General features: G+C 42.8%; 1 protein-coding gene across 15 annotated transcripts in view; it reads right to left on the reverse strand.

Annotated features, from left to right (window-relative positions):
* Positions 1 to 4261: 4261 nt before the first annotated feature.
* OLFM4 (olfactomedin 4) overlaps positions 4262 to 14586 on the reverse strand; it is a 137516-nt gene continuing 127191 nt past the window's right edge. For all 15 annotated transcript variants that reach the window (XM_086881176.1, XM_086881183.1, XM_086881170.1 and 12 more), the window contains 2 exons: positions 14183 to 14336; positions 4262 to 6486 (listed from right to left, as the gene is read on the reverse strand). In XM_086881176.1, coding sequence (XP_086737302.1) covers positions 5693 to 6486; positions 14183 to 14336 — 948 coding nt within the window. In that variant the 3' untranslated portion in view covers positions 4262 to 5692. The remainder of the gene's footprint in view (positions 6487 to 14182; positions 14337 to 14586) is intronic.

A 14586-nucleotide genomic window follows, 5' to 3' on the forward strand; every position in this document is an offset into this window, starting at 1 on the left:
CTTTGGTCTCAGCAACATAGTCATGCTTATCTCCTTAAACCCACTTAATTTTCAGCAGAGAAGGTTTATGAAAGATTTCCTACTTGTGAGGGTAGTTAAGGGCCAGAGAGGGCACTAGGGAGACTGTGAAAGCTCCATCATTAGAGGCGTTAAAGAACAGACTACACAAACAGCTGCCAAAGGCAGCTCTGACATATATACTCCTACCTTTGAGCAGAGGGGTGGACAAGGAGACCTCCTGGGACCTGGGTCTAGGATTCTGGCCTCTTTTGCACAGCTCTAGCCAAAAGCAGTACACTCAGGTGTGTTCTTCCAGTGACACTTCCCACCATCAGTAGATCCACTAGCTGTATAACATTGCTGTCCAACACCTCTCTCCAGCATAACACATGGACCCGAGGCAAAGAAGTGTATGTGGGATGGCTGTGTCCAGTTACTCCACAGGAATCACACTTAGCAGGCAGAAGTTAAGGAAGTTTAGGAGCTGCTGAGCTGGGGACTGGGCTGCAGATTTCCGACTTCATTGCTGAGGAAGAGCAATGGTTTAAAGCCAGATTTTTCTTCACGTGTGTTCCAAGGACAAGTAGAGCCAACCTGGCCGAACATACTGGAGAATGCAGGCCAGTGGCAGGAGCCATTCCCTGAAGGCCTGAAAGAAGGGTTGCCCATGCATCCTCCCTCACTCCATTTGCTTCCCTGTACATTGCTGACAGCTTGCAAACTGGCAGCAGCCCAGAAAGCAGAGGGGAAGACACACGCATTCACCCTCACACGTGCTCACTTTTACAAACAGTCATGTTGCAAGTCCTTAATTCTCATCTCTCCAAACCCAACTCACCAACAAAGCGAGCATTTTGTCCTATTAGGAAAACTCCGAGTCCTGCAAAACGACAGGTTGTTTGGCAGTATGAAACAGGTTGTGGCTGCAGACTCTGCACATGGCTCGCATTTGTGCCATTGGTCTGTGGCTTTCAGGGAGCAACTGTTGTGCAGTGACAAAAACGCAAAGAAAGAAGGGAAAGAAACCAAATATTTACAGGAGAAAAAGTGATTCTACCCCACATGGTACAAATTTAGGGCTGCATTGTAGCTACATCATGTGCCTATAGCTACTGAAACAGTTTCCAACAGAATGTTTACACTGTTGTCTGGAAGCATATTGTTTGCCTACTTTTCAAAGCCAATTTATATGCAGCACACATCGCAGCATGCACGAAAATTCAGACAAAAACACAGATGCATGCAACAATCCCTGGCCAACTCTCGTTGTTCCTCATTGTTTGTTTCTCAGAAGTACCCAGGAAAGAGGAGGAAGGTAGCAAAACCCATTATGCTGGGTGCTGTACTACCCCAAACTCAAAGACAGGTATTTCATTTGAGGAACATGCAGTCTCTGTTTAAGACAAGATACAAGAAGTAAATGTAGCAGAGAGTGAGGGAGTGACATACGGGAATGAATAATAAGAGTTTATGTGTGCCAGCTTTATGCGCTCATGTGCCAGCTAATTGAATACACGATGCATATAAATACCAGTCTCCTACTGAAGGCAACAAGCCTGATAAATAATAAGCTAACTGTAGCCAGTTAGCAATTTATCAGGAGCTTCACAGAGAAATTAATGAGAAATTTGAAGTAGTCCAGGCAAGGGCATCCCAGAGAAAAGTGTCAGGTGGGATAAACAGAAGGGCATGTAACAAGGGAGCAGGAGCATGGAGGAGGTTGGCATTGTTACATTATTTAGGCAGAAGAGCAAGAAGGCTTGGGTAACTTGGTTGCTGAGAGGAAAGGATGTGAAAGTCCTGGATCAAAGAATAGAGAGTTTATATCTAACTTACTAAAGAAATAGTGGGACCCAGGAGGAGTGCAAAAGGCAAAAGAGGATGTCACTGCACTTTGAACAGACCAGGCAGAAGAAGGTCAGTGAGTGTAGGAATGCCTGAGTAAGAAGAGTCAGACTGCAGCTTATGTCACTGCAGGCAAAAGCCTTCTCAAGAAACAGTGTAGAGCCACCAAACCAATAAGAGTCCATGCTGGGAAGTATGGGGTAGGGTCTTCACATCCAAGGAAGAATGAAAAGGGGGAATACACCCCAAACAAAGCAGAGGTAAGCACTGGCAACAGATGAGGAGGCAACAGAGACAGCAAGTGAGGCCTGCCCGAGGCTGTGTGCCATGGCCAGCTCAGGAATATGCTTTAATTTTAACAGCCAGCTCTACTGAACCACCTTCAGCCAAGGCCTGAAAGGACAAGTCGAAGAGAGGAAGTGAAAAGATGTATTACTCCCACTTCTTGAAGAGCTCCTCTGCAGAAGATCCCTCTCTCCCTACATGTCATCAATGCATGGATCAGAGCCGAGTCTCCCACCTTAGGTGTCTTGAGATAGGTGGTGTGAAAACCACTCATCAACGAAATTGCCTCTAAGTCCCTGTACTGTAGTTCCCTGTGTCACCACGCAGACAGATGTCCTCTCCACCTACCTCTGTGGCAGGAACTATTTATGTTCAATATTGTTTATAGACCCCAAAACCTCCATGGGGAAATGCCAAGTCAATAGGCTAAGGGCTGAATCTTTGTGTGCTTTTATTTTTTTCTGCTTTTAAAAGTGATCTTTCTACAACTCTGCAAAGCCTCTTATTATTAAGAGAAGCAGTGCTAGTGCCCCAGGGGCACTTCTGTACCTCACTTTCCACCATGCCCACCCACTGAGGCTCCCTCCATCCTGCCCAGAACCCCATGTCAGGCACCAGAGCCATCAGCCCCAAAACAGTGATGCCACATCCAGCTCCCTACAGCCCTGCCCAGCTTTGGACTGTCCCCAGAGGGATGCCCAGTGCCTGGGGCTGCCCCAATCCTGGCGGGGTAGTGGGATGGTCCCTGGCTGCCTGGCCTGCCATGTGGAGTCCCCACTCCACCCTGGCACCTGCCACCTGAGAAATATTAGCACAGGACAAAAATGAAAGGACAAGCTCAGCCTTGCCAGCACTAAAACATCCCAACCCAGCCCCTCTACACAAGATATTTTAAAGTTTTGAAAGTGCAGGGTTGTTTCTGCTTTCCTTCTCATACTGAACTACCAAGGGCCAACCCAGTCATGCTCTTTCTACTCTGCTGTGACATTGACTGGCGTCCTGAAGAGATAGCTGCTGTCATGATCTTTCTCCCTCAGTAGTCACAGCTGGAGCCTAGTGCCAAGCCACACAGTCTGGGCCACACTGCAATTGAGAATGGTGAGCAACCAGAGCATCCCCACCTCCAGCTCACCACGGAAGCCTCCAGACCAGGCCGAATGTGGTTTCCAAATGGGAGAAAACTGTCCCCAGGAATCATAGAACCATAGAATTGTTTGGGTTGGAAGGGACCTTAAAGATCTGCTAGTTCCAAGCCCCCTGCCATGAGTAGGGACACCTTCGACTTGACCAGGTTGCTCAAACCTCCATCCAACCCAGCCTTGAACACTGCCAGGGATGGGGCATCCACAGCTTCTCTGGGCAGCCTATGCTAGTGTCTCACCACATTTACATGAAGAATTTCTTCCTATTACCTAACCAAAATCTACACTTCTTCACCTAAAAGCCATTGAAACATTAAAGACATTGAAGGAAGGACTTGAGAACCACAACTGATCCCCCAGAATCCATTATTTGCATGCTAACATCAACTCCCTCCCTAAAAGGTAAGCTGAGGAGCCTCAAGGCCTATGCTGATAGCATTTCTTGATAATAAGTGGAGAACTATTCACCTTCATTGACACAAACACACAGATGAAGAGGGAAAAAATATTTTTTGCAGTATTTTCTTCTTCCTTTCTCAGCCAAATCCTTATTTGGTCTGTTGCAGATTATTCACACAGCAGCCCTGCCTGTAGTGCCTGATCTGATTACTGCACCAACGCCTCCATGGCTTTCAAATTCATTTCACAGGTTTCCAAGAAACGAATGCTCATACCTGATAAGTGGCAGCACCTGGATTCAAAACATGTTATCAGTTCATCTGCCTCCAATATCTTGAGTAACATCTCAGCTTGATGAAGAAGCGTTGCCCTAACCAGCTAACATATTTTCATGCAGGGAAATAAAGCTCCCCTTCTGTACTTGTTGACACATAGACTCGCACCTTTGTGTTGTTCCTACTTAAGCATACAGAGCCCAAGTCAGTGCAGTGATCCTGTTTCAAATATTTGGTGCTCAGGGTTGCCGTTGCATCCCAGCAGTTACCTATTTGTCACAAATAGCTTTAAATGGCTCTACAGAACAGCTGAGATTCTTTTAAACAGTTCTTTATTAAAACAAAAGCAATCATTTGCATACATGTTCATTTTGATTATCAGAGGACACAGACAGAGTTGCATATGTAAAAGAAGAAAATTAACCACATGAACTGCTTTCTTTGTCATTTCAGAGCTCTGAATTTCAGTGTTTTAGCTTGCTTTCTGACGTGATGAAAATAAGACATAGCTACAATGCACATATTTGGAAACTATCACACAATACCAATTACAAAAAATTAAAACCATATCATATATTCAACTAGTTTGACCAGACTCATGTTTTCCACAAGACCTCTTACTTTGCTGTAAGACAGAATTGCCCAGGGAACAAATTGGAGCCTAGGTTAACAAGGCTCTCAGGAATCTAATTACAGAATGGCAAAAATGTTGAAAAGAGGCATATCAAATAGCACGTCTGTTATTCTATGGCAATGCATTATATACACCAAGAGCCACTCATGGCCAATAAAGTCAATGGGAGGATTTGCATAAACTTAGAAGAGCCTAAAGAAAAGGAAAACTGTGTTCTTTGCACTGCTCTGGCTGGAAAACAGAGTATGTAGCTAGACTGTAGTAAGACCATTCGTAGGGCCAGGTTTAGACACAGAATTAGTAAGGGAAGCAGAGCGGGACAGAAGGGAAATTTGATGAAAACCATATTGACAGTTTTACTTCCACAAGAACTCCAATAGGGCAGCCTGGTATGATGGCAGCCAGGGAGAGTGTTGAACTGCTTGGAGGAAGCTATAGGTGGGGCCCAGGGGCCACTGTCCCACTGCATCACTGCTGTTGAGGGCAGTGAGCCCAGTCCCTTCCACAATGCCCTCTCTTCCCTTCCTGTGGTAGGACTTACACAGCCCAGTGCATTTTTACCTTCCCTCCTAAAGTCTTGAGCCAGATACTACTGACTTCAACTTACAAATGGATTGCTATCTTCCGGCCAAGTCTAATTCCTAATCTATTTTAATCCTTGAATTCATTTCTCTGAGGCCTCATTTCACTCTGATAAAGATCAGTGGAAATTCATTCTGCTTCTGAGTGCCTTGCCTATGTTACTCTGACAAATGCAAATCAGTGGGTAATTAGCTACTCAGTCACTAGATAGTCTGAGCCCAGCTATTTCTGCAAACAAAAAGCACTAAATCTATGCACTGAATCTACCCCCAGAGACACGACTGTAAAACACTGACCACCAGTAAACACAAAGCAAAACCTAAAAAGCCCCATAGTGCCAACTGTTGCCAGCAATATTAGTGCTCAGAGCGGGCAATCTCTTTAAAGAGTGTAAGTACCTGTATGACACCCCCACATACTGTACCTCAGACCAGATGAACTCTGATCTAGCAGTAGCCTTGTCTAAAAGTCCATTTGATCTCTCGTATTGGCTGCTGCCAATTTTATCATATGCATATATCCCTGAGGTACTAAGGCTGAAAAGTGACATCATATCTTACAAGGTAACTATCACTGTAAACATACAGTTTCTGATCTGTGGGGCTATAATCAATACTCTGGATTGTATCTAACTTTTTATCCATAATGATGCTAATTCTACCTTCTTGGCCAGTGCTTGTGTCATACATGTAGAAGATCTCCTCTTTCTTAGTGTTCAGTGGCCTTGTGGCGTAAAGAACACCACATAACATGAAAGCATTGGAAACAGATGGCTTATACTGTCTCGTCTGCCAAGTATTTAGCACATCAAGTGTGGTCTCATTGAGCTTGCTAATCACAATGTTGCCCACGTTATTTTCAGTTGAATATATTACCCATAACCCACTTTCATCCACAGCAAAATCTATGTCCTGCCATGCTACGCCTGCATAAGAGAAGCGGTTACCAATAGCAGCACCTGGAAGCTCCTTCCTCAAAACCTCCCTGTTTGTTTTTATATCATACTTCACCATATATCTCGAAGAATAAGCATGATAGTACAAATGATTTTTATAAAGGGCAGCACCACTTCCTTCCCCATATGTTATTCTCCTTTCATACGTGTATTTAAACAGCAGCAAATCATCAAAGGAACTATAAATTCTGAAGTATTCTAAGTATCTCCCATTGGTGTTCAGTGGTGCAACCCAATAGACTTCCTCCTCTGGGTTAGAGGGATTGTAATCTCTACCCCAGGAGCCATAGGTGTAGGAAAATCCTCTCCAGTTCAGCTTGACAACATAAGGCTGGCTAACATTCATCGGTCCACGGTGAACACAGGTACCTGTAAGAAAGAGAAAAAAAACAAAACATACAGGTTTTTCCAAATGTCATGACTAGGAGAGAAGTTTTGCAGGCCATAGTCTCTAGATCGTGCTTAGCAGAGAACAGCTTTGTGACTAAGCACAGACACAAATGCACAGCTTCATGTGTAAAAGGCTCATTTTGGGCCAAGGTCAGCAACTGGATGGCACCCAGTGTCCCAAGTTGACTGAAAAACTCAGAAAAAAAAAAATAGAGTACATATTATTACACTTATTTGAAAGAGGAGGTGGGGGATTAATTCACAGAAAATAAATGTTCGCTGTGCTGTTCCATACAAGGGACAAATTTCTGTTTTGACCTATTTGAGGCAGGCCAGCCTGCTACATTAGGAAATCCCTTGGAAAATACAATTTCAGAAGCATTTTAGGTTATTTTCTACCTCAGTGGAACTGAAAGCATGGGAGATGGAGGAAAAAAGAATGAGGAGCATCTGATTTCTGTGTATTTCACTGTGGAAGGGGAGAAAGGAGCAGCAGCAGCAGTAATTCCAGAGTCACATTTCAGATTAGCATTCTGCTGTCAGAATCACAGCTTTACAGCTGTGTCACAGCCACATGGTGCCTTCCACCTCAGGCCCTCAAAGAAATCTGCAGACAGTAACAATCACAGACCAGGAAACATAGACTGATATTACTCTGACTTTTCATGTGGGGCAACTCTAAAGAAAATATGACTTCAAGCTGAACCAGAACATCTCTGTTTTACACATATCAACCGCAAAACCATTTTTAGGATCATAGAAAAAAATAATTTTAACACAAAGAACAATTTCCTTTTACTCATGCTGAATTAGTGACATTCCTGTTTCCTGATAAATTCTCAATATTGTAAGTCACTGGTAAGAAAAAAACTCCACTCAAAAATGTCCCTGGGCTTCTGATGAGTGTGAAGCTGCCACTGGCAAAAACCAGCATGCACTTTTCCAAGTGTTAACATTAGCTTTTTGTATTACTGCCACAAAAGTGTCCCAGATTTTTCTCTGTAAGGTTATCTCCACCTGAGGTAATGGAGACAGAGATATCAAGTGGCTGGCACCAGCTCACAAGCCTAGTAGTACTCCAATGTTTCCCAGTTCACCAGGGTGGTTCTAGCCCTAGATAGTCTTCCTTATTAAAGATATATTATAATATGAATAGACACAAGTCTCACACATCAATTAGTGAATAAATTAGTGGCCACAAATGGTGGTGTTAATAATACTTCCCTCAAAACAGAAACTCTGTGCACTGACAGCTATGGTGCTGATGAAAGTCAAGATTATCTTTTGAGGTTTTAATACTTTGAGTGGGAACCATGTCACGATTTCTTGCAACTCTATTACAAGAATGGCTCATAAGCTCAGTCATATGAAAGGATGTCTGGCATATAAATAACTTCTCTCTTCGCACAAAGAAGAAAGAGGAGTAACAGAGAAAGATCTTTTGCCCTCAAAGCTGACCATCCCTAAGCACGGCCAGACAATACTTATGCAGATGAAATGGAAACTCCTGAAACCATGGACAGAAAAAGTCCAGGAGACATTTTGTTCTCAAAGGCTTTGCAGTCTGTCTCACAGAAAGAAGGAAAATTAAAGGCAGACTAATCTGAAGTATTCTACTTGGAAAAATACTGGGAAACAAGATAATTGGTGAAAAAAATGTACAGTTGCAAAAGCAGAGAAATCTTTTTCTTATCTACTTTGCCCAGGAGAAAGGTGCTCTACCAGTGGGACAGGAAAACCTGTATCCTGAATGTTAATAGTGTCCAAGCACTGACATTTGTGCCAATGTGTAAAGTCAGTTTGGGCAGTGAAGCTCTTCATGTCTCCCCCTTTCTCAAAATGTACTCATTTGTATACTCAAATGTATTTCTCTGCTTCTACTACATAGCACCTTCACTCCTCACAGTTTTGTACTGTCTTACGCCAGTGACTGTGACCTGAGTGACATGTGATTCACCAGCAGCCTCCTCTCAATATCTGTGAGGAAGATGGGGAACAGTTTTATATTAAATATAAATCACTATAATGAGATAAATCCTCGTGTCCCTAGGCTACATGTTGGCAACTTCCTTGGGTCAGTATTGCCAATGGGAGCAGCTCCTCATCACTGAGTCTCCATGTGATGGCAGAGAAGGTGGTACAAATTGTAAACACTCCCATCTCCTCCCCCAGACACTTTTGTGTCCTGGGTTTCTTGCAGCTGAAACATGGCATGACCCCGGTTGAACACTACTTTCCTTCGTGCCACCAAGAATCCGTTCGAATCAGCATTCCTGGCTCGGAGCAGATGAGCATTTAAGCATGCACTTAAGTGCTTTACAAAGGACGAGGCCCTGGAGCAGAAACCTCATTTCCAAATATAGCACACAAGGCAGGCACTGCTGTATGGCTGGCCAGGCTGTGTCTGTGGAAATGGCACGTAGCATGTCTAGTAACATGGCCTCAGCACTTGGCACAGCTACCAGCATTTGGAGGTGCTTACACCTCAGCTCATGCAAAGGAAAAAAGCTAAGGCAGCCAGTGCAAAATGGCTTGCAGCCTGCCAACTTCATAAATCAATTTGAACTGTTTTTTTCCTCATATCTCTATTATGTATGGCTACCTCCAGCATAAGGACTTCTTTAAGGCTGGTGACATATTCAATATATTACTGTGCTTAAATCACAATAAACTTATCTCAGAATTAAATGGTTATTAAATGCTCTAAAACTCTTCATTTGTTTAAAAAAATGTAGCAACAAAGCTTGCAGGTACTGAGGCACTGCTAAGCTCATCTATATGCGACCTCAAATAATTTTTCATGTCATTAAGCAGAACACAATTCCAGATTTATTTTAATAATTTATACATTGTTTCATAAATAAAAAACAAACGTGTGTTCAGCAGAGAGACCTTTTTTACAAAAGAAATAATAAATTATTATTTCTTCCCTTAAAGAGATCTCTCTGCTGAACACTTGTTTGGTTTTTATTTATGAAAGAATGAATTATTAAAATAAAGTTAGAAGTGTGTTCCGTTTTAATGACATCAAAAATTGTCTGAGGTTTCTATAGAGTATGTGCTTGATTTTTATTTCCTTGAAAATTCTCCCATAATTATTTTTATTTTTTTTTACGAAAAACCTCTGCGGTAGTTGGGGGTGCTCTGTCTTTCACACAGGTTCAGAAGAATTCATTGTTGTTTATTTAATCTAAACTTGCCTCCCTGTCTACATCTTGTGGGAAAAAAATGCACAAAGGAAACAAAATGTCATGTAATTTTGTAAATATTAGAAGGTACTTGAAATAAATCCATATGCATTATTCAAGTTTTTAACTCCTTTCTCCATTGTTTTGGGCCACAGATAAATGACATCCTGGTATTTCTGCCTTCCTTTGTCTCCTTCTTATGTAGCAAACAGAGAAGGGAAGGACAAGCACAGGTACATACACACGTACTTGTCTCCACATAAAGAACCAGTATTTCAGCTCAATTATATACTAATCCTTCTGATTAATTCTGATTAAGAAAAAGAGCTGACACCTAATTGTCAGGACTGAAGGGAGCCTGACTTGCTTGGCTAATAGGCTGCAGAACTGAGCAGGAGGCACAAACTGCTGGGTCCTGCTTTATCCACTTCACTCTGAAGCACTGGCAGAGCACATCAGCTTCTTAACTCCAACAATACAAGGAAATATTCCAGCAGCCTCCTCCCACCAAGCAGCTGCATCTGATTGCAGAGGAGAAGGGACCACCCTTGGCCTATGCAGCCAAAGGCCACGAGACAAGGTGGGACCCACACTGGAAGGAACTCCCACAAGGGACACAGACACCAGAAGCAGGCTGGTGCTACATTCTCATACATACATGCTCTCAAGCACCAGATGTGCACCTTCCCCTCCCGTCAGATGAACCACCACATCCAGACGTGGGAGCTGTTACCAGCCTTACTGGGGCTTGAGATACCAAAACCAGAGCTCTAAAGGAAAGGCTCATCCTGGCTCTTACTGTCTCACTGGCACAGGAAGACCCACAAAGGCACTCCAATCTTCCATCAGGATCATAGGGGACAGACACGGGCTTGCAGCTGTGTAAAAGAAGACCTGTGGTGGCAACATCTAACAGGGGATGAGGTGGAAGGTGAGCTGAGTTTCATCTGACGTGCCTTAAGGCAAATAAGCACCTAAGGTCCTCCAACTCAGCTCCCCCCAGTGCTAGTGCATAAATGCATATGTATGCAGGGATAGCTCAGGAAGCCCTAGGGAGGACAACTGGCCAGTTCTTTTCAGGTGCCTCTAGGCATACCTCTATCTTTGTGTATGGATGCATTCAGTTCAAAACACAACCCAAAATATAAAAAAATACAGACAGCTTGGGTCCATAGGAGGTAAAACATAAGCTAAGTGTGAAATCACTGTAAGACTCCAATAGGATTGCCTGAGTTTCAGCATTAGGTTACTCCAGGTACTCTTCCTGCTGAGACCTACTCACCAGTAGCTTGAAATATTTAATTTCTGACTGTATAAAATCCAGGAATAAAAAAAAAAAAAGAGGGAAAAAAAAAAACCACTACTCCTTTTTTTCTTTTCTTTCCATTTTGCCTTTGAATTTCATCTGACTCGCTTCTCCCTGCTTTCTCAGATCATTTCAGTGAGGTGTAACAGAGAATCTGCTGCAGAGTCCTCAAAGGACCATCCTGAGGTCTTTTCTCTCTATATCTACACAATGCAGTCACCTGAGATCAGCCCAAAGGAAAACAAATGGATAAATATTTCTTCCTGCTGCAGTAGTGAGGAGAGAGATGCTATGAACCATTGCAGATAGGAAAGCCAGTGACAATGATGGGGATGACTATCTACATATCAGACACTCAGACACACACCTCTCCAGTTAGAGGATAAGCCAGATGGAAACCAGTGATTTTTTTCTGCTATGTTATTTGAGAACAGGCCTGCTCACTCAGAGAAATACAGCAGCAAAAGCCTTGGGGGACAGAGTCAGAGGGGCTGCATACTACAGCAGTGTGAAGCAAGAAGCTTTAATTAAACTTGCATTTAGACTCATGATCTTAGACAGCTTGGGGATTAGCCAAGCTCTCTCTAGTTCATGCTGCCTACCCAAAATATGCAGGAGAGAGGATGAAGGGGAAAAGAAAAAGCAATCTGAAAACAGGACAAAGAGTTCGTTTAATACAAACATTATAAATATAATATGAACTAAAATCGGGGCAAGGCCAAGAGGTTTGGCAGGAATTCAAGGCATTGAAGCTTGCAGAAAAAACATACAGAAATTGTATTCAAACACACAAACAGGGGCTAGAAAGCTCCAGAGACCTACCTGTGAGAGTCCATGCAGCACTTCCAAAATGACCAGCTAGGAGATGCAGCTCTCTCACATACTAACTCCATCTTCCCAAGAAAAAACATCTTACTGCTTCTAAGTGTTTTCAGATACAGTCTGCAGGACATGTAGTTGCTCTACGAAGTCCTCTGTACAAATGATAGTTTCTCCCCACCAGCCACATAAAGTCACAATAGGCTAGTCCTGTGTGGATCAGCAGGGATCTGAGCCTACATAACACCTGGGTTATCTGTAGAGTGAGCATCTTCCCATATGAAGAAAACTTGCCAGCCTACAACAGTTTCTCTGCCTTTTTCTTTCTTCTCAGTCCTTTGTGCCATCCTCAGAGACCACACTCACCCTAAAGGAGGCCATGTGATACTATACACATCCTCCAACCCCTCCCAGGATCCTACCTCTGGACAGAAAAACTCACAGACAGCACCAGAGGTTGTCCTCAGTGGATGTCAGTGCCAGTAACTCTCTGGAAATTGTTATACCAGATAGGGTTTTGACCTCCTTCATTCTTTTCTGCTACAACACAGTGTTTCCATATCCAAAGGTGCCTGAGCTGTCTGACCAGTCAGGAGTAAGGCAATGCTAAAGCAAATACCATTTTGGGACCAAATAAAGTCTATCCATCTCCCTGCCATGCCCTGAGAAACAGTGCTGAATAAGTCTATCACAGTCACCATTACATGCAGTTCCATTTACCCATCCCAGAGCTACCATTCTGCTCTAGACCATGACTTGCCTATCCCTGCAAGGAGCTGCACTCCAAGTGTAGTTTCCCCTTTCCTACATGGTCAAAGCTGCTATGTCCCATAGATATATCACCCAGATGATAAAAGCAGCCCTCTCCTCCATCACTCATGGAAGGACACAGTATTCTTGTTCCAGAGCTCAGTACTTTCTCACCAAAACAAAAGCTTGACAAGAACAAGAACGAGATTGTTTCTTTCCACACACCATCACCCTCAATAAATCAGTGAGATGCCCTTCAAGTACTTCTAAAACATTGTGGGGTTTTTTTTCATTGAAACATTTTAAACCCTTCCTTAAGGACCAGAGAAAGGCCTTGAGATTTTTTACCACAGGTTTTTGTTTCAGATTTCTCTCCTGTCTGATTTCCAGACAAGGTGTTAGTCATGCATTCTGTCAGAGAAACACAGCAACTGCTTTCACCACCATGAAGCCCTAAGGAGGGACTGCTCACCCTAAGGGAAGCTTGTATTTCTGCCTCTCACCTTTCCAATGAGATGTTTTAGTTAGCTGACCTCAAGGTGATGAGAGGTAAATGCTGGTAGGTGCAAATTTGTGCTCCTTGAAAGCACGAGGATATGACTCCTCCTTTATTGTGGGCTCCTCTAGCTGATTGTTAATAAGATTATGTGAAAAAGCAAGAATTTTCCCCTGGGTATTGTATACAACACAGCACTTTTGCTCTTACAACACTGGCTAAAGGAACCCCCTGTGTATAAAACACTCAGGGGACCAACATGGTTTTAGAAATCCTCCAGTCTGTTAGCAACTGGGATTCTTGACCTGGCATATCTAATCTAGTGTCTCCTGAGTGTTTTGCTCCAGTACATCATATCTGACTCTCAAAATTTCTCAGACTACGATTCACTCACAATGGGATTTTTCAAACTGAGCACCACATCAAAACAAAAGTTCTTTCAGTTGCAAACTAATTACCACACACACCGTTACTCTTAACACTATTATATGGACTGCACTCTGGGATCCACTGATCCAGTGGATCCAGTACTCCAATCTTAGTTCCACTAAAATCCGTATTAAAGCTCCTCCTTATCTTCCTGAGACCAGATTTTTTCCCCAGGTCCTTTGACCACCTGTTTTAGAAGCATCTTTTGACTGTGAAGCAAAAGAAATCTTCATGCGAAGTCCTCTCCTGGAGCTTGCATATCAACAGCTTTAGTACATCAAGAGTTGCTCATACATTTTCCAAGCAGCATTAGAGCAATACTGCAATGAACATAGGTCACTTTCACAGGAACTACTAAAAATCAAAGCTAGTTAGTAAAAAAACATCATTTCCCACAAGTAATTGTTCTAAAGAAAAAGAGAAGAGGGCTAGAGATTCACTTCTCACACTACAGGTAAGAGGAAGACTACAACTTCTTCCAGCTACTGTGCTTGTAAGAATTTGATTCCTACCTTTATTTTCCTTTTGAACCATTACTGAAACATTAGGAGCTGTCTGCTCAATTTTTCAAGAGCTAAGGAGTATCATTACAATTGTATTTAATATTAACAAAGGGAAGTCTCTGCATTTACAGTTCTAATTCAGTATTATATTATCTCTTATGTGTTATCCAACAGAAATGCTTACCTGGTAGGAAATAAGGGGGTGGTGTAGTTTTGGTTGCGTTCTCTTCACACTCTTTCAATCGCTTCTGCAGAGACGCAATTTGTCGACGAATTACAAGGACATTATTTTTATCCAGTGACTCTAGCTCACTTACCAGTATAGTCAGATTGGTGATCTAGAGAGGAAAAACAGACAGCAAGTTTAATGTGAACATTATAAATGAAAAATTATAACATTATGAATGATAAATACTGGAATGGTCTGCCCGGGGAGGTGGTGGAGTCACCACCCTGGATGTGTTTAAAAAAAGAGTGGATATGACACTCAGTGCCATGATCTAGTTGAAGTGTTAGGGCATGGGTTGGACTTGGTGATCTGGAAGGTCTCTTCCAACTTAGTTATTCTGTGAATTATTTTACAGATAT

The sequence above is a fragment of the Cyanistes caeruleus genome, chromosome 3 (genome assembly GCF_971803275.1).
Source record: "Cyanistes caeruleus chromosome 3, bCyaCae1.hap1.1, whole genome shotgun sequence".
Classification (NCBI taxonomy): Eukaryota; Metazoa; Chordata; class Aves; order Passeriformes; family Paridae; genus Cyanistes; species Cyanistes caeruleus.